Raw genomic sequence first — 21013 nt, 5'->3', positions numbered from 1 at the left:
TTGATGAAAATAATTAATCATTTTATTGAATTTGAAACAATTTTTTTTTTTATTATTTTGAGGGTTTAAATTCCCCACTATGTCAATTGAAATAAAAAAAGTAATATATCTTTGTGACAATATTATTTCACAATAAGATTAGGAAAAAGGTTCTTTAAACCATCAGAATTCCCAAGGGGCCTTGCGTGAAAAAATGTAATTATTTTTTCCATCTTAAAAATAATTAATAAAATATTTTATGTGAGAATGCATAAGAAATTTGACATTTGACTCATCTAAAATACTTCACACGTAAAAAATGAATCATGGTGGATGATGCATCATTTGTACTCCAGCCAAAAAGGGGTCCCATCAACCATGACTCATCTTTTACAAATTTATTTCTCTCCTGAACACAATGAAACTCCGATTGAGATAGGTTAATGTACTGATCAATATCTCCCAATCCTTGCAGAGCTGAATCAAATACATCTTTGATCTTTTACTGCTTGTCTTGATGAATGTTGAAAGATCATTAATTGATTAGTGAATGTTCGATGTCTCCTCTTTAGTTTATACTTCATATAATTACAATATAGATTTTATATTAAATACATTATGATCCTCATCAGACCTGCAGTGGCGAGAGCCTTGTGCACTGGGTACGCCATTTTTTTATGAGATGGTCAAGATATTAGTAAATAATGAACTATAGTGAACTATGTACAAGAGAGCACTTTTGCTTAGTTTTACTCTCTAGACTGAAATATGTCTACCTGTAGAAGATCTTGGTAGTCATACAAAAAAATATCCTCCAAACTAAAGAAAATGCATCAAGAAGCTTAGTTTTGGATGTTCTTATAATTTTTCAAGGTAAACTGAGAAAAGCTGTAACAGATGCTCGTGATTTGATTTATGAGGAAAAATAAAAATAATACAGAAACTAATCTCTTGATTAGAAATGCATACAAAGTAACTAGCTAATACGGTTTAGATCATGTCACTTCCCCGTCTAATACTAACATGAGCTCCAATAAGAGCTTCAATATTACCATCCAAAACAGAATTCAATTTGGGCAGCTGGACGCCAGTTTTTACATCTTGCACTAACTTGTATGGCTCGAAAACATACCTTCGGGCCTCTTGATGCAACAAACTATCAATGGAATCTCTCTTGATGTTCTTCACATTGGATATACCCTTCTCCTTCGCAATCACAAGAAGTTTGGCTTTCAGACGGTTAAGGGCCTTTATTTTATTGGCAAAATGGCTTCTTTCACCTGCACATCAAGGTTTTTTACTTTCTTTGTCTGTTTAACCAATAACATAACTTTAAAAATGTGATAACATAAAAACATGAAGGAACTGGCTGAAGCACAATGGTTAGAAGTTGAATACATAAATGATGGAGCTATAAATTTCTTCCTTTATCCACCAAAAAAAAATGTTCTTCCTTCATTCACTTTTTTCTAGCAGTTAACAAAAATTATTAACTGAGTAGAGGTGAATAAATTCCCAAAGCAAGCAAATGATAATCAAGAAACAAGAATATAGAAGAATAAAAATGAGACAGCAGCTCAACACTTCCAAACAAGTTCCTAGTTCTCATACACATGTATCCTCTTTCATTTTTACGTTTCCTCTCTGTTCCATTCTTCTCCTTTGAAAAGCTAAATTATAACTAAGGTAAAGTCTTGGAAAGAGGCTCATGGTATGAGGTCAAAACAATAAGAAAAGTATAGAACTCACACCACAGAAATCATCTATAGTGAGTTCAATTTTCTTCTGCAATACCTGAAGATTGTATTTTGATGCCGGTTGGAATATGCTGAATGCTAACTGCAGGTTCAGTTTGGGAAATAAGCTTCTCTTCTCCACTAAATGAGAGGGATGAGATCAATAAATCTTCATCATCTACTTCAAGGTCAGAATTTGTATGAAGGAAGAGGGGAATAACATCTACCAAGGCCAAGCTAGTCTGCAAAAAATGTCTGCATCAGCACACTGGTAAAAACCAAAATAAAGTCAATTTTTGCATTCAAAATCACTAATATATGTTTAAGATTCTGAGAATTTTCACTCAATTACATATAAATGGATAGCAAATCTGTTCAAGAGAGAGCAACCGTTAACTTGATATATATTTAGCATGAGTTTCTGTTCTCTGTATGCTTACAAGTTAGCAAATTCGTATATGGTTCATTTGTTATCTAATTGATGACCTCCTCTTCTTTAAACAACTCAACTAAGAAGTCTTGCAGCCATACATTGCATCAAGTACTTAGATGATATTTGGTAAAATCATAAACTCCCAAGCCTTCTCTTTTTCTTTTGGTATATTATGCAGCGATGTCTTTTCTGACTATTTTGATGCATGTCCTTTATGGCCTTCCTGCATCCTTCTAAAACTTTCAGCATATACCATATTTCTCATATTGGTCTTCATTGCAAATAGACAAACCATCTCAGTCAGCAATCTCTCATAGTGCTACCTGTGAGTTCCAGCCAATGCAATCATTTCTCTCTCAATCCTTTCCAGTCTTGGTATTCACCATCAGAACAGCCTCATATCAGTTGCACACATGTGTACTGATTCCATACTGCACCATATGCATCATCATATACATTTTCAAGTCATTGCTGCAATCCATATGCATTTTGTAATCCATGTTTCTTTATTTAGTTGAAAAGACAATTCAATGTTAGCCAGTGCAAACTTACTCTGTCAGTGATTCCAAGCATTAAAGAAAAGATCAGGGCAAAGCAAAAAACATTATCTTCATCTAGTCTAGTTAAAGAGATTTGATTGATCCCTAATTGGCTCAACAGCTGCTCTCCAAAAAAAAAAAAAAAAAAAATGGATCAACAGTTGTTTGGCCTAAACACAGTACAGTGATTTAGCAAAAATTAGTTCAGCAATGGAGAATGGAGGAGTCTGCAGCCTCATCTTCTGGGTGGTTATTGAGATCTTGAAAAGAAAAAAGAGAGAGAGATTAAAAGTGAATAATATACCTCACGTACAAGAGATCCATCATGAAAATTTCCAAAGATACGGTGTATGCCTGTCTCTCCACAAAGATATCCATAAGCATATTCATATTCAAACTCAACAATTGCAGACTTGATGCCCCCACCCTTAGCAGGATATTTCTCAACCACCCTTCCTTTGTGACCGTGCTTTTTAGCCCATCGGATATACATTTTTAGAAGCCGTTCCGCCCATATCTGGAAATGATTTGGTAATATTTTCTATCAGAACAGAAATGACAAAGTGCCCCTAGTTATACACACAACACTCAATTTTTTTCCAGTTTTGAAGTTGTCAATTTCTGTGAATAACATCGGACCAATAGAATTATGCCAATGGTAAGGACTTAAAGTTGTGTTTGGTTGCTTTCTTGGACGAAAGGAAAGGAAAAGTAAAGGGAAACGGCCCACATTGATGAAAAGAACATTTCCCCAGATTTTCTCTGGGGAAAGGAGAGAAAACATTTCCCAAGTTTTCCACCTATGCTTTGGAGTTTGGACCAATAAAATCAAGGGAAAATATGAGACAAATTCTATCGTTGTTGTTTGGTTCTCTATAGAACTGCAGTTAGCCAGTTAGTTATTCCCCATTTTGTGAGAGGGAAAGGAGAAGCCAAGTATGACCAGTTTTCTCCCAACTTTCTTTTCCCAGACTTGCCCCACATAATGAGCGAGATTCAAAACTAGGGATGACCTTTTCCAAAAGTAGTCATTTTTTCGACAGATTTTTCTCTCACCACGCAATTGAATCATCACATCTCTAATTCTTCTCTTGATTTTCCTTGATGAGGGAAAACAACCAAGTGCAGTATAAGTGTATAATCAAATGGAAAATTTGGTGAATTAGAGAAAAGGTTATCAACATTGGTGATGAGAACATTTAATGTATAAAGGATCCTACTTAACAATAATTTAATAAGTGGAGTATTTGACACAGCCAATAGATTTCCTGTTTAAGCAGGTAAAAGTAATCCTGACAAAATACATCTAATTGTTTTCACAGTGAGGAACTAAATTACTAATGTTAGATACTAGATTACTAACAAAATGCCATCCCACAAATGATGAATGAGTAATAAATATTTAGGAGAAAAGTAAAAAATAGTTTCCTCCTCTGGACTAACTACAGAGCCTAAACCAAAAGATGGTAATATATAGTTAGGGACTCAGAATCATATACAGTAAATCTGGGGATCCTAAAAAATAAATACTCATTAAAACCTTTAAGGCATAGCTTCCTTCAGTGTCATATGTTTAAATGAAAGGGCAAAAAAAGCTGTGCAAACCTCAGGGTAGACACCTTTAGCTCCAGCTTGAATAGTAACACAAGCCCCTTCCATGTCATATGGTCCACCAAGGAGCTTGGATATCTCATACAGATCCAAGAACTTGCTCAAATCTACAGAGGCATTACATGCTTGCTTGAAAAACCTGTAGTTTATGGCATCCATCTCTGCTAGATGTGTGATCAGTCTGGCTTCTTCAGCCTGCAAAGAGCATGTATATTCAAAATATTGGATTACAGTTTGCAATCCATATATTCACTTGCCAAAAGAAACATCACAGGTACTAGTACCGGACTCAAGATTGACTTCAACCAAACGTTTTTAATCTTCAATCAGGAAAGAGAAATAAGTCCCAAACCACAAATATATTATTAAGAGGCTAGATTGAGATTCAAGTTCCAAAATAAAACTACCATCAAGGTAACACGAACATGTGCATGAATGAGTCTGATTGAAAATAAATATGTTTTTGAGTCAGTATTGAACTTCTTAATAACAGCATCGCCTATTCTTGTCAGTAATCCACATATAGCTATTCTGCATAAAACAAGCACCTTGTATCGTAAGTCTTTGAGAGCATCCACCACTTTAGTACAATCAGCTAACTCGAAAAGAATTTCATTTGATTTATCAAGATCATCCCAAAGGTTGTATTCACGAATCATCTGTTCCTGCTTGATTAGTCTTGCTTCTTCTGAATCCAGTGCTGTTGATGCCAAAATTTCAGCACGAAGTACCACATCTCCAATCTTCTTTCTTAATGAAAACAATCCTAGAAATATCCCAATAGAAAGGAAAATCATTTTAACCACCAGTTCTAACAAGAAATTTAGAAGTATTGTGAAATTCTGCAAACCAAACTAAATTGTAGAGGGGAAGGGACTAATAGATTTAATATTGTACCAATGATACAGATTCCTGTATAAATACGTTAGTCCTAAATCTAACATTAACTATTCTATTTATATATCTTTCAATGTACCTCCCTGTAAGTTTGTCATTTGAACAGTGATCATGTATATTGTTGTAGGGACAGTATCTGGACATTGTCACTATTGTACTGTAGATGGCCCAGCATCTAGGCCTCTCTTAAAAGTATCTTTGCACCCTAACAGATATTTTTCTAATCATTGCTTATTCACTCCTGGCCTCCAGATATGTTTTTATTTTTAATTTAGTGTAGCTGCATCAAAGCTTTATCAATCTAAGTCAATTGCTCTGACTTCTTGCTTACCATGTGTCTCAAGTTCAGTCAATCTACTCATTAATTCCATTCATTTCCATCAAGTTATTAAATCTTGATATTGGTTTAGTGTGGCACAGGACCAAAATCTTGTCAAAGATTTGAGGTGTGAATAAAAAAAAATAGAAATATGAAACCAGAATAGTAAATTTAGTTCATCTTCCCATAGAAAAAAAAAGGTTCTAGTTTAAAATTACCAATTCTCTCTCTATTTTATGTTCTTTCCCCTATAACTTTTATACTTTGTTCTACTTATTTTCTCTTGCCTATGTATTGTCTACACCTTTCCTTACCCATGAGCAACTAGTATGCATCACTTTAGTGCAGATCCATAAGTCAAAGTTTTTTGCTTTTCTTTTCATCATTTACGCTATAAAAACATAATAGAATACTACAATAGCTAATCCTTTCAGATACCCAATACTATCTCAGATGCCTTCTGACTTCCTCATTGTCTACTGATGAACCAAACCAAACTCCATATCTCACAATCACGACACAAGAAAAACTATATCCGTGTCTACATTCATTCATGCTCGGAAATGCAAGCGTAAACTATTTGAATAAACAACACTGCCCATAAAAAATGCCGCTAAAAAACAAAGTTGATAATTTAATCAGCCAAACACCACGTTGGATATTTTTTCACGTCACAGGCTATCACTCTCCTACTAAATCTATAGTCTAATTGAAGATTGCACGTTCCAATTATTTATCCTAAAAAGTACCACAGTACAACTCACAGAAATTTCAACCAAAATATGATATTTCTTCAGCCCATGTACTGGAGTGCTCATTGGCTCATTCTATAATGACAATGACAAGAAACAACATCTAATTTAGTGGGTACATAGGACCATAACAATTTTTCAAATGAAAAGAAGAAACAGTGACTGATTGTGAACTCTCGTTGTGTTCTGGGTAACTTGGATTCAATCCATTCAAGCAAGTTGACATTGTTTTCCTTTGATATTTATGCAATCATTTCAAAATGTGATGCCCGAAAGAGCGAAAGAAAAGTAAAGAAGAAACAGAAGTTTGGATTAGATAACCATCAGAGAGAGAGAGAGAGAGAGAGAGAGATACCCAATTCCTTGCAGACTTTGTCCTTGTCCTCCATAGAAGCTCGAATGGTTGAAGAAAAAGCTTGAGACTGTATGCTTCTTAAAGCTCCCAAGTAGAATCGGTACGGAGTTGCAGCTCTTCCCACAGTAATTCCTTCCACTACCATTTTTGCCGCCAAAAAGACTCGAGCTGTTTGGCCACAGCCAAAAAAAAATGAAAGGACCGCCGATACTGTCCGCGGACTCCGCAGAGGAATATTACCTATTGGAGTCGAGCTGTCGGCTCAACCCGTTTCATCATCATTTCAACTTTCCATGTAAGGCCACAGTGCCCCGGAGGAAGTGCATCATCCAAAGAACCGAGTTTCTCTACACCAGTGGTTGAAGAAGAATCTGGCAAGAGAATACTACCTCCTGTGCAGGTAGAAGCCAGCGGGCTCAGTCAATGGAAGGACACGCACGAATATCTCCAGTGCGGCGCAGCATGGTCTTTTCACACTCACTCTAGGTAGTGTCCTTTCTCATAAGAAGGGACAAGGGAAAACCAAATTTGACTTCATCAATAGGAGATGAGAGTAATAATGATCAAAGAGTCAATTCACATGGTCACTTCACCAATGGAGAAGAGATTTATCTACTCCGTGAGAAAGAAAAACGTAATCCAAAGCTGAAAAAAAATGTTGCCTGGTGGCATTCAATTACAATCTCACAAGGGGCTATAAAATGATCAAGCCTCCCCCCGGCCCCCCCATTGGATGCCTCTGTAAGTTGTCCCACTGGGCCCCTATTGGATGACCCTGTATGTTGTCCCATTGGCTGGGGTGCTCACGCAAATTGCACTCAACCTGGCATTGATCCTCAACCCATTATTAAAATAAGAAAAAAATTCTTTGAGCCCTGGGGTAGAGTATGCTAGCATTTTTGTGTCCATCTTTCATGAAATGTATTTCGTTGCCCTATTCAATACCATTTTGTCACACCTCATTGGCGGCGCTCCCCAACTTCCCTTACTCAGAAAACCCTCTGCCATAAAAATAATCCATACATCTTCAAATTGATGTCAAGTTTCTCCTAGTGTTGTGCTGGCTCTTGGCTTATAAAGGAATTTCTGTGATAATTACAAAGGATGATGCATTGTTGAGCACTTCATAAACATTGAATCCTCCTTACCTTCCTAGTGGTTAATACATTGCACAAGGGAGCTTTAGCAATGGAATCACAGACGGCAGATCAGATAATGACAAATAACATATCCTATTTTGTGTTAGGCGGGAGGAAATCAGGAAATACAATGCTGAAGGACTGCAGGTCCTCACAATCCTGGCCATTTGTGATTCCAAGATGACCACAGACAAGCTGAGAGAACCCGAAGTACACATACACAGATGCTCAGTCCTTGGTTCAGCTGCTGAAGGAACATGAGACCTCAACTTGGCCAGGGCTTTGACTTGATTTAGTATTAGAGATTATAGCCGTAGCTTCAAGCTTTGATTTATGCACCCAGAAAAGTACTGTTGAAGCCCATGCCATAGCTAGTCTCATGAACAAGAAGAGCAGAAACAAGGACGGAGATGGGTGGTTCAGGTCTTGTCGCATCGCCAAGAAGAGTGGAAGATCAATGCAGTATGTCAAAGGGCTGGAGAAGAAATAACAGTGGCAGGTCTAGCGAGCCTGCATCTGTCTGAGCGTCAGTCATTATCAGACATGGGGAAGTAGGAACTCTTTAACAGTAGCTACCTTAATTCACCTACAGTTGCTAATGAAGAGCCTAGACAAGTATATTTGCTTAGCATAACAAGAGGAAATGCCTACATTAGCATTGAAAATGTCCCGTTCCAATAATCACATTTGTACATGGTAAAGCTTCATTCCTTCTGATTAACAAAAAGACCCTTGCATCTGCAGACATTTATATCTACCAACCAAACGGAAAGAGGGGGCTGGGGGGGGGGGGGGAATTGTCCTAGAGGGACTCTGCAAATTTAGGGGCCTCCAAATCAAGCTCTTGCCTCATAATACAGTTCATGAACCAGTCACAGTTGAAAGTCAATAGCCCTTTATTTGTGGCTACAAGTGCCTCTTCCATGTCTTCTTCACATGCCACAAAAATTGTTTTTGATGGCTCAACTACTTTGTCTAACCCCTTAAGAACCTGTAAATGAGATTGAGAGGCAACTAAATTATGTCAGTTACTTTTAGAGAACCTATAAAATGCAGCAATTAATATGGAACTAGCAACCCGCCATGTTGAAGAACTAAAAATCAACACTAGTAATTTAGAAAGCCTGCAAAAAACAAAGCGGACATGAAAATAAATAAATAAAACAGGACCCTTTCATTTCATTTGAAGAAATACAATGAATCCAACAGATTGTAAGTCTTATACAGCATACGCCATCTCTAAAGTATGTGCACTGATGGAATTTCACATTAAAAGCCCAACCTATAACTTCATCCAAATATCCAGAATTTATTGAGAATGAAGTAGAAGTTAATAAGTACAACTTGGTGAGAACTTACATTTCCACCAGCAGACTTTGCAATGGCTGAAAGCATGTCAACTGGAGGCTGGACATGCACAGCAAGGCAGATGTCATACCCTTTAAGCAAAGCTCGGGGCCTTGTTTTTGCCCTCTGAACAGCATCTTTCAATTCCGTTTTGTATCTCAACTCATATTCTTCATCTTTTAAAATAAATGGCAATTCATCTGCAGAATAAGTGGGGCAGATAATGAGTCATTAACAGATTGCTTCATCAAATATCTAAAGTGTAAAGAAGCGGTTCTCCACTTACCCACAAATCTGCCTTCCCTAAAGCTTTCTTTTAACCAACTGGGTGAGATTATCCAAGCACTGCATCATTAGTAATAATTCATGAAGTCAACCAACTTTGAAGACCAGAGTTTCAGGATTGAAATGATAAAGTAATAATGCTAACAAAGTCACTGCACTGTGGCAACAAGCCGATCTAATTTTGTTGTTTCGGATTAAGATTAATCTATGCTACATTCTATACACAACTGTTAAAGGATATACAAAATTGAAAATATCTTAGTTTAGGAGACATCAATGAAAATCAAGGTTTTAAATCAGCCAAAATGTCAGAGAATCTTTCTCTCATATTCTGGTTAATCAATTGTCCAAATTTTCTTTATCTCTCATATTTTGGTTAATCAATTGAGGTAGTAGTCCATCCATTTCCACTAAACAACACCATAGTTCCTTAAATAAATCTTATTCTTAACTGAAAATTAATGGGAGTTTAGATTTTTTCAAATACAATAATACCCAAATTCAGCCATAACATTACCAAAAACTCATAGAAGAGTCTATGAGAGTCGGAGACAATGTCAAAGGCATACAACAGCTTGGGTTCATCAGTTGCTGATAATCAGCAAGTGAAGGACAACTGAGAAAATACTATATATCCTTGTTCATTGTATGACATCAAAACAGGAAAACACTATCTGGATAAGTTTCTTAACATTAAAGAATCGGGAATATGAGAATACCTCCTTTCAATTGAGTTGGCCTTTTATTTATTTTTTTTTTTCAATTGAGTTGGCCTTTTATTTTTCTTTTTTTTTTTTTTTTTTTTTTGGTGGGGGGGAGGGTGGGTGGATATATTTATATCTAACTCAAAATACTCTTGCATCGGAAACTTGAAATACAACCAATTTGTTCGGCTGGGCAGAAACATTGGTGATTTGGACCCAGGTATAGGCAAGTGTGTGAGCTTATATCGACCAGAATCAACATTTGAGATGTTCCAATCCAGCCAGCTTATTTACAAAGAGAGGCTAATTTATTGTGAAACTTGATGCATCACATCTTCTCTAATATGTTCCATTTAACCTCCCCTTTGCGAGATCATGCACTTTATGGCTTTTGATGAAGGTGGTCAACAGATTCCAAAGAAGACTTGATTGAATATGTTGGTGTTTCTTCTGTTGCCCCAAACAACCCGCCTGAATAGTGACCATATCCCCTCTACAATAGTTTCATATTTATGTATCTTTTATTATTTATTTTCCATATCCTAAAGGAGAGAACCATTGAAGAAACTGTCGCCGGAGCTCATCGAGAAGATCGGAAAACTGAACTTGACCTTGACTTGGGCAAACTATTTTGCTGCATAGTTCAGAGGTAGGTGAATGATGATTTGGGTTAGGTTAAAGCCACACATGTTTTTGTAGCTTTGGCTCAAGTTGACCCATTTATCCAAGCTAAGCTGCATGAAATTACTTATGTTGTCCCAATACCAAATTGGTCAAAAGAGGGAGACAGTTTAGAAAAGAGCATAGTTTTTAAGGCGGTAAGGCGACGGAGGCATTTGAGGGTCTTTCGAAGCGCCTTAGCGATAAGGTGGGCATAAAACGTCGCCTTATCGACTAAAGCGTTCCTGTGTAATTTTTTTATAAAACCAATCTATTTGGCTCAAATCCTAGTTGAATCCTACTACTCAGATGTTAAATAAATATTAAAGGTTCATATTCATACCAATGTAAGATATTCATCAAGAAAACAAACCAATAAAGTGAATAAACTAAGTTCATCTTCATCAATCATCAATCATCAATCATCAATATTCAATCATCAATCATCAATCATCAATCATCAATCATCAATCATATCAACATATAATACAAATACATAATCATGAAACAAAATTATAAATATAAAGAAAAGAAGACAAAAAATATAAGTATTTATTATACTTACCTCTATGATGCCAAAATGAGTGCCTAAGCCCTAAGGTCATCCACTATATTTCTACTCCTGTCAAAGAAAAATGAAGCTCACCGTTGCCAGAGAAAAATGGTCGCCTGGATCAGTGGTTCTTCCTTGTTCCTTGATTCCTTCTCAAAGCCCTTTCTTAAAACCCTTGACAAAATCCAAACCCTGTTTGTGAATCGTGTTTTTGTTTTGTTTGTTTTGGTTATTTTGGGTGGAGTAAAGCTGATCCCATACATCTCAAGTGTTAACAAAACCATACAACTACCAATAAAAAATCTATATTTGGAATCTTCATCAAGTAATTTTAAAATATGTTTAAAAAAAAAAACCCCCAAAAGGTGCCACTTCACATAAGGCGAAGCACCACCTTACCATCTCTAGACCGCATCAGCTCCAAGGTGTTACTAAGGCGTCGCCTTACCAGCGCCTTAAAAACTATGGAAAAGAGAGGTTACAAAATCAGTTGTAACCATAGTTAGCAAATTCGGATTCGGGAATTATTCGGGCGGAGAATTATTCGGAATAATTCGGTTGATTAATTTAAGGATTCGGTCAAAAAAGCGGTCAAAAAAGCTTATTGGGTTATTTTTTTTGTTTTGTTTTGTTTTTTTTTTTAATACTGTTTAATTGGACCGAATAATTCGGTTTAATTCAGATTCGGTCCGAATTATTCGCGTTTTATATTCACTTTTGAAAAAATCGCGAATTTTACCGAATTTTATTTTAAATTCTGATTCAGTCAGAATTTTTGATAAAATCGGAAAAATTCGGTTCGGCCGAATAATTCGCGAATTATTCGGCCGAATAATTCGCGAATTATTCGGCCGAATTGATAACACTGGTTGTAACCAGCTCAGTGACAAACAGAGTAACCCTAATGTAAATATGTATGTACAGATTTTCCTTGTTTTGAGGGCGGACCTCGGCACAATGGTAAGGTTGCTCCATTGCGACCAAGTGGTCATGGGTTTGAGTCAGGAAAAAGCCTCTAGGGTAAGGCTGCATACATTATGACTCTCCCCAGACCCCACAGTGGCAGGAGCCTCGTGCATTGGGTACACCTCTTTTTTAGATTTTCCTCGTTTGGTTTTTTCTACTTATCTAAATACATAGAGCAACTTTCAGGAAAACAGAAAAAGAGCATCCATGTATTATCATCAGCTTCTCAAGCCACCTTTTCGAAATTTTCTTCTTTCATTTCTTCTCAAATTGTTAGAGGGCCTGTCACACTGGACTGGTTAACCAATAGTTGCTTGACTTGCTTCAGATTGCAGTCAATAAGTCAAAAGTTTATTATTTACTTACTTCCTTACAGGATTATGAAGATCTTGTTCTGAAAGTTTTAATTGGTTTTACAAAGTTAACCCATGTTATTTTGATGTGCAGAATCAAATAGAAATAAAAAATATTCACCTTTCATTATAACTAAGAGTTATATGTAAAGGGTGTTCTAGACATGAATCAAGTGGGAAATATTTGTTTGAACTGCTAAAATTTTCTGATTAATAATGCAGTATTATCTTACCTCCACATCTTCTCTTATGCATTATAGGCTTTGTGGGTTTCTCCTTTTGTTCCTTGTGATGAAAGACATCTACATACATACTTAGCTCTCTACGCATTGCTATTGGGCTCTCCTGAGCAAGGTTTGAGAACTCGATCTGACCAATTCTGACCGATCCGATCCAATTCCTCAAACCATGCTCCTGAGTGTTAGTGCAATTGCAAAGTAGAGATTGGGTCCTAACAAAAAAACCATTCCATCTATTTGAAAATACATTCCTCTGACAAAGCCAACATCTTAGAAAAACTTGATTATAAATGGAAATAAAACCATAAATGAATGCTTGGTTAAAACTTTTGCCCACTAAAAGAATAAACAGGAGAAAGTCTCTAACACACGAGGTAAGATAAGATAAATTTCAGTATAAATGTGTGTGTGTGTGTGTGTGTGTGTGAGAGAGAGAGAGAGAGAGAGAGAGGAACAAACTGAAGTGGCCTAAGGTGTAAGACTAACCCTGAACAAAGAGCAGTGCAGAGATTTAGAGTTCTTCTCACTTTTCCTGTGATAGTATGAGTGCTGACACTTCCTTCAGAGGTAACAACACCGCCAAGGTCTTCAATTATCTAACATCAACATCAATACATAACAGAAACTATCCGTCATTAAGAAAACAATAAACACACATGGTTATGCAAAAGTTTTAGCAGAAAATATTTCCAAGATCAGTGAATTGAAAATACAAGCGCCGATCAAATTAGTTACTACACTTTACACAGGATGATTGGTGATTACAGTAAATAAGAATAAACTGATCAAGAAATCAAGCTACATAATCATTACAGAACTTATCCAAAAAAAAAAAAAAACAGAGGAGAAGAAGAAAAGGAAAAATATAAAGTTTAATGTGATAAATGAATGATGATTTGGTCCAGTCAGCTTTAAGAATATTCAAGATACAACTTATGTCACACTCATGCAAAGCTATAAAATTCATCATCTCTTTTGGGGTGTCATACCAAATGCTTGAAGAATAAACCAATATACAAGAAATATATAATATATCAAAAGGTGCCTCACACTAAGACCTCAAAACGACCAATAGAGGGGTCATAACCCAGTGCTAGTCCAGCTTCTGCAAAGTATTGGGATGGGTGGATAGGGTTGCTCCTAAACAACATTTTTGTGTTCACTCTCCACCCTCAGACTTGAACACACCTCTTCACACCTGCCATAGTTATGGTGTCAGGGTGTTCCTAGTCATTGGAGGGGGGAAAAATCAAGGCATCATCTAGGCGACCTAGGCACCCTCCCAGAAAAGGGTTTGAGTTCTTATCATCGCACCAAATGACAGCCCCTAAAATGTGACAATGGACCATAATCTGGTGCAAAACACACTTTCACAGTGTTCTGGGGGAGGGTGGATTGGAGACAGTCCTAATCTTTGGCAGTCTTGTAAAAAGTGGCTTCTCAAAACTCCTAACAGATACTAAAGAATAGGTATTATGAAATCACCATCAGCCAGTGTAGCATTCTCCCCTTGTTAAACATAACCTTGCATTGAGAACTCACCCTTGTGGCTGTGCCCTGGCCTCTAGGCTGATTGATTAACCAGTGAAGAATTGGGATTCAATTATAGCTCTAACCTACCAAAGATAAAATAAAACTTATGCTGGCTAAAGCATGAGTTAATTCTTTATTTTAAGTGAAGCTGTGAAATAAGCTATCAATACTTCCAGGCTCTCTCTTTCCTTCAACTTTAAAATCTGAAAACTTTATCAGGTTTCTAGTTAAGAAAAAATATGTCCAGCTGGATGTTTGCTTCTTATGAAGCCTCATTATGTGAAATATGCTTCAGTTGCTTTACCTTATACTCATTTCTACTGTAAGTCTCAGATGCAAGAATAAGTTATCAACTTTGAATTTAACTTCTTGTAAATCCTAATGCAATATTTAAAACATGAATAGACTGAACTCGGACTGATGTGTTACTGGTTGTAAAAGACATCCAACTCCTTGTTCTTGAAATCACAAGTCCCAAGAAGATGATTTACTCCTAAGATACTTCCATGCAAATAAGCCATGCGGCTGATAGTAAGGATAGTACAAGTAGAGGTTTCTCACTTGCTTTAATTAGCGAACCAGGGTTTGGTTATTTAACAAGCTTTTGGATCTGATTTTCCTTTTAGCGGGTTTCATAAATGGTTCATGAGATTATGTCATTAGTTATAATGAGCTGCAGTTTCTTTGTTGCTATTCCTCATATGATGTAGCTGGAAGGTTGTTTTCTTAACCACTGCTTTCTTTTGGAACCTTCTGATCTGCAACAGACTGTTGTTTGTAGGTGTTTATTGAAATTTGAAGCCAGATGAGTCAGTAACCTCCCAAATCAAATGTTATCACAACTCCTGAATTACAGTTTGCAGACCCTATATTGGCAAAAGGACCTCGCATAAAGAAATCTAAGAGACAATATAAGGTCTGATTGAGAAAAATAAGGAAACAAGTCAGTCTCCGATGGTTTTCAAACCTCCCATAAAATGGTTGTAGCATGAAGAATCCCAAAAAAAAAATTGAATTTAAGACGAATTTTAAGCACAATAAGTCAAGACTGTTTCAATTATCTTCCAGCAACATCAAATACGTATTTCAAATGGAACAAACAATATATACCTTGGTTAGACGTTCTTTTTTGACATCATCAGCCATATTCATTAGCATGATGCTAGGAAAATTTACTTTTGAGGGAAGTTCCTTGGTGATATGATCTTCATTTGGCATGATATGAAATGGACCAAATGGCCCACTCTCTTTGGCACTAAGCTTTGTGGAATCCGTGGCTGGATGCTCTTCATTAACCTCCACCAAAAACTTACCTCTAGAAGCAGCAATGGTGCAGCCATTAATAGAAAAATCATTTCCTCGATCTTGTTCACAACTGAGATCCCAATTAGACTCTAAGTGGCAGTCTATATGATGACTACCCTTTATCTTTTTTGACTTTAATGACGACAAGGAAGCTTCCCAGTCTCTCCTTCTTGCACCTTGTCCAGAGCAAGAACAATTCCTTACATAAGCATCATCGCTAGTTTCCACTATTCTTGAACTAGTATCTGTGACTTTGCAATCCACTCCTTTTAAAGGAACAAAGTCAGTGCAACTCTCTATATCATGTCTAGGGTGAGAAACTGCCAAAAATAATGAAGTTAGCTACCACTTCATTAGGAAAAACAAAAATATTTGCTTAAAGGAATGAACTAATAAAAATTTTAATGATACTTTGTCATAATAGATGCAAAATAGTAAGTTAGAATTAAAAGAAAACACAATAAATAATAGGTAGACTCCACCTACCATTCAAGTCTTTATCTTCTGAGCATCCATCTTTCACTGAGTTTACATGTTCAGAACTTTCAGACTGGGTAATGATTGGATTCACCATGGCTACTTCTTTTGAAGAATCCTCCCCACCCACCAGTTCTTGAACTTTAGCAGGAACAGATGAAGGTCTTGATGGTAAGCAAAACTCAAATTGACTCAAAGGAGTGGCTCGAATGCTGAAATCCTTGTTAAGATGAGAAACCATGAGAGTGGAACTACCAGGAAAGCATAATGCCCTCCGGATGTCAGCTTTAATAGGTAGTTTGCGAACTCTACCTGAGATATCCACCTCTGCGACTATAACAAAACCCTGCTTAAAGGTCCATCTCTCAAACATCAAAAATTACAATCCAATTTTAATTTTACTAAAGATCGTAGAGGTCTCTGGTTCCTAAAATGCAAAGATGCACAGCTTCTGCAAAAGACCACTAGACTGAGGTCATGAAGTGACATGATAGTATCTTAGCTAGGTACTTCTCTCAACAAGGTTGATAATGTATAAAATAAAGAAATCAGCCATTAGAAAATTGACAGGAAAATTAAAATAAATATGCAGATTCTCAACAAAAGATAGGAAACTTAGTAATCTCATGAATTTAGCCCTAGCTCAAATTCAATTATTCTTTCAGCTCCAGAATGGCAGAATCTGGTTCAAGAAATCACCTTCTTATTATGCAATCATGATGAATAAAGAGGCTTCATTACGAGAAGAATATTTCTGCTACTTTTGGAAATTTCACAGTAAAGGTACCATACAAACTAGATAAGTTTATAGGCCATCATTGGGGGAGACTTATCATAATCAAGCATAAAAAAGCATAAAACCATCACATTCAATGAGCTGAGCCAGCTAGTCTCACTTGAGTTGAGTCTGAGCTTTATTTTTCAGCTTATGATCTGAGATACAACCCAAGATTAAGCATTTAAGCTCTTTTAGCAATAGAGCCTACAGCTCAAATTTGTGTATATTTCCATGTTTATATTTTATGCCTTGTAGATAAAAGATAAAACAAGATCAAGTGATCAACATTGGTAAAGTTTTAAGATTCAGGATGCTACATGGGCTTTTAACATTTGGAACTCAGTCAACTTATCATGTGTATTGGACTTAGGTGAACCAGCCAAGCCTGAGATGAACCAATCGAATCTTGATAAGCCAAGCCTAAGCTCAGCAAGTCTGGCTCTCTCAATCCTAAGTCAAGTGCAAGCCTAGCCCTAAAATGACACAATGGTCATAGTTTAATAAATTTCACACCACAATCATGCCAAGCTCTATTTAAGGTACCTGTTTAAGCCAAAATCCCTCTGATTCCTTGTCTGCCCAACATAATATTGTACAAATACCAACATTTTGCAGTCTCTTTCTCAACTCTGCGTACAGAAGGCAACCAATTCCCTGAAAATCACTTGCATCAATCAAAATTTTTGGGAGATAGAATGTCAAATGTATCTGAATTTTCCATAGAGTAGAATACACATTGAGAAGAACACATATACAAAAACAAATGTACTCTATGATATACTAATCATATCAACTGCAGGCATCAAAACAACCTTATCTGTGCAATTTACAAAATGGAATTCATTATGAAAATAAAGTACCTTGAAGAGAATCTAGAACCATCCAGGTCTCATTTCAAATATTTGACAGAACATAAGCATTTGAATATCTGGCTTAAAGAGATTCTATTTTTAACCTCATTATCCTTTCTTACCTCTTTTGCAGTGATATTTCTTAGATTAACCATATAAAATCTAGCAGTGATATAAAAAAATATCAATAGCAGGTGGCCATCATAGAAGAAAATTTGAACTCAGTATAGGCATTCCAAATATGTGTGATAAAATGAAATTCACAAATAGCACTAAACCTCGTTCTGGTAGTTTGAACTGACGGCCATAAGAGGAATCTCAGCATACTGGGTATCAGTGGGAATTATCTGATAAGTTATTGCAGCTATCACCTGTATAGAGAAAATGAGAAAGGATCATGAACAACCTTCAAAACCAGAAAAGTCTACATTTCATTGACTGGCACGATCCAATTGCATCTGGTAATAAATGCAGATCTATCATTCATCCAAAAAAACTATATGCAGATCTACACCACATAATTAGTGGACGGATTTGTCAGCAGAAGTGCAGCTAGTGGTCATATAAGGTTCATTGGCTCACTGTTTGAATTGACAAAACAACAGGCAATGATGAAATGTGCCCACATGAAAGTAGTTTGCTTTTCAGGTGACCAAAAGATGAGTTCTATTGGCCAAGACAAAAGAGACTCATCGTAGAAAGCCCTCACATTGCCTGCACAATCAATCCCACATTACTTTCCAATTTATAACATCCTAATTTCATATCCAATGCATCACACCCTAAGGGAGAAATTAGAGCACATGCTGCTCCAGGTTCGTAAGAGTTCGATGTTACAGAAAATGCACAACCTCAGAAATATACAAATTTCTGGTTTAATCTTTCTATGGGAGCTGGGAGGAGAGGTTTGGTTTGGTTGAGTACTTGTCATAGAAATTGTACGAATGATACAATTAACTGCCTGCAGCCACACGTTAGAACTGTTTGCAGGGAACAAAAAAGGTGGGAGTATAAGTAGCCTGGTACCTTTTAATATCTATGACCCAAGGTGGGTATAGAAAAAGCTCATTCTATACATAAGAAGATTTTATTTTAAAAATAACTTGGAAGGAAAAATAAAGATTAATAAGAGACTTGAACCTAGTGCTTACCTCTCCTGGTCCTTTGACAGAATTTGATTTCAAAAGCAATGTGCAGTATTTTCTGCAGAGTTAAGGAGCAGAAAAGTTTTAAATAATCAAAAGCTGTGTAACAGGTAATCACACAGAGCCAGTGAAAGTTTGTCCATTTCAACAAATGCATCTACAATCAGTTACAGTCAATCAACATCTTACCTCATGGTTGAAGAGAAATAGTAAGAATCTTGAATTTACTGGCAAGAAGAAAAAGGAGCACAGAAAATGATTCTTACCCATTTAATACACATCTTTCAAGGAAAAGTGATTCCTTTCCAGTGTTAGCCGCATAACTCATTGCAGGTAGCTCTTTCATATAAATATTTAGGACTTCCTGCAATCCATAAATGCCCACCTAAGACCATAATAATCATTTAAAATTCAAAATGAAAGGGAAAACGAACAGGCTGGTGGTGAGTATGTCAAAACAATAAGGACGAAGAAAATAAAAATATGCAACATTTGAAGACAAATTCAAGACATCAGCAAGGAAAGAGCACTAATAGGATTTATCTAAAAAGAAGATGCATAGAATATGCAAGCATGAACAACTTGCAGCAATTTCTTATGGTTAATTCAAAATTTAAAGCACAACAAAACCCCTGATTATCACATAATATTTTGCTGGACCCAACTTAGTGCAGTGGTAAAAAACCACCAGCTCTTTACTATTATGGCCCGGAAGATGATCTTCCAGTGTCAGCTATGTCTAGGATCAGTCATTTCCAATTGACAAATCTGCAGATTTGGTCAGCTTGAACTGACTCAGCTGATGCAATGAGATGACTGGCCTTTTGAGCTACCACTAAGAACCTTCCTGAGTACTGTGCTATTTTGATAAACAAACAACGAATGAAATTCCCCCCCCCCCCCCCTCTCTTCCTCTTATGATAATTAAACAAGGTATTCAACTCAAGGCTCTTTAAAGTAAGAAATGATTCCATTCTGGTCACTCCAAATCTAGAGGAACAATGCTTCATGAATTAGAAACATTTTCCAGACCATCCGGCAAAGCAGGCTTCCAAACCAAAGTAGCACTATTCACACTCACACTGAGAGAGAGAGAGAGAGAGAGAGAGAGAGAGTCACCTGGAGTAACGATTTGCTACGGCTATCTATATCTTTAGGATTAACAAGAAAGAAGAAAAGCTGATCCCGCAAAGAAGAAACTTTCTCCCCTTCCACTGAGAATAGAAAAGCCGATAAATAAACCACCCGAAGGATACCAAGAGTGAAAATCCAAAGTAACAACACAGATATCAAATGAAAGGACTAGGTTTTCGTTCACCTAGAGAAGGAAATCTCCTTCTCCACTTTCTCCTTACCGCTTCTTTCTCTGGACTCTTCATGCTGAAGATCATCGAACTTCTTCTTCGTCATGTGTTTTCTTGGATTGTTCACTGGGCATTAAAATTTAAGAGGATAAAATACGATTCAAGATTCAGAGAAAATCGAAGTATCGTACCTTCGGAAAATGGGAAGATTGTGCTGCAGTTACAAAACACTACCTGAGATTTTGATTTTTGCGGCATCTGACACCGAAATTTGAAGATTATTTCGTCTAGATTGGCAGGTGAAGTTGTTTCCATCGATATCAACCTTGCAATTTCCTGCAAAACAGGTACCGTTGCAATCGAACAGAGAAGCCGTACCCGAAAAAAAAAAAAAAAAAAAAAAAGGGAAAAATGAAAATTCTAAAGTTTTCTGGAATGAGGGCTTCGTTCAGAGGCGATTTCTGTGTTGGGGTTTATCTTCCGCTTACCGATTGAAATGGGCGAAGAAGATGAAGATTTCTTGGCTCCCGCCATGCTTGCATGTTTTGGCGAAATGTTCAAGCCGTGCTTTAAAAAGACCGCCAAAAGTTTTTTTTTTTTTTTTTTTGGAAAATTATATTGTACCAACCTAATTTGAAATCTTACATTTATACCACCCTAGTTTTCTTAACCCACCCTGTTATGCATAACACTTATTTTTCCTTGTAACTGTTACGATTTTGAGAAAAAGCTGCTTCTTTTTTTTTTTTTTTT

The 21013-nt window shown here is 36.5% G+C and overlaps 2 protein-coding genes across 5 annotated transcripts; both read right to left on the bottom strand.

The window, feature by feature from the left end:
• Positions 1–808: 808 nt before the first annotated feature.
• On the bottom strand, positions 809–7286 carry LOC122089138 (peptide chain release factor PrfB3, chloroplastic-like). 3 transcript variants are annotated; one of them, XM_042658636.1, is made up of 6 exons: positions 6622–7286; positions 4847–5064; positions 4293–4493; positions 3001–3204; positions 1774–1957; positions 809–1259 (listed from the first exon to the last, which is right to left on the bottom strand). In XM_042658636.1, the coding sequence occupies exons 1-6, from the start codon at positions 6764–6766 to the stop codon at positions 970–972; spliced, it is 1242 nt and encodes a 413-aa protein (XP_042514570.1). In that variant the 5' UTR covers positions 6767–7286; the 3' UTR covers positions 809–969. The 3 variants fall into 3 exon arrangements, with proteins under 3 accessions (XP_042514570.1, XP_042514569.1, XP_042514571.1); XM_042658635.1 differs by having other exon boundaries at positions 2992–3204; positions 6622–7283; XM_042658637.1 differs by lacking the exon at positions 3001–3204.
• A 1092-nt stretch (positions 7287–8378) lies between these two features.
• Positions 8379–21007, bottom strand: LOC122089259. Of its 2 annotated transcripts, XM_042658844.1 has the most exons (14): positions 20749–21007; positions 20495–20596; positions 20312–20386; positions 20076–20170; positions 19223–19320; positions 18963–19014; positions 18090–18182; positions 17504–17614; positions 16192–16528; positions 15511–16025; positions 13354–13463; positions 9394–9452; positions 9120–9307; positions 8379–8751 (listed from the first exon to the last, which is right to left on the bottom strand). In XM_042658844.1, the coding sequence occupies exons 1-14, from the start codon at positions 20792–20794 to the stop codon at positions 8563–8565; spliced, it is 2070 nt and encodes a 689-aa protein (XP_042514778.1). In that variant the 5' UTR covers positions 20795–21007; the 3' UTR covers positions 8379–8562. The 2 variants fall into 2 exon arrangements, with proteins under 2 accessions (XP_042514778.1, XP_042514779.1); XM_042658845.1 differs by lacking the exons at positions 20495–20596; positions 20749–21007 and having other exon boundaries at positions 20275–20380.
• Between the last annotated feature and the right edge of the window lie 6 nt (positions 21008–21013).

The sequence above is a fragment of the Macadamia integrifolia genome, chromosome 9, assembly GCF_013358625.1.
Source record: "Macadamia integrifolia cultivar HAES 741 chromosome 9, SCU_Mint_v3, whole genome shotgun sequence".
NCBI lineage: Eukaryota > Viridiplantae > Streptophyta > Magnoliopsida > Proteales > Proteaceae > Macadamia > Macadamia integrifolia.
Note: the sequence above shows the minus strand (reverse complement) of the source record. Positions and strands in the feature narration are given on the sequence as shown.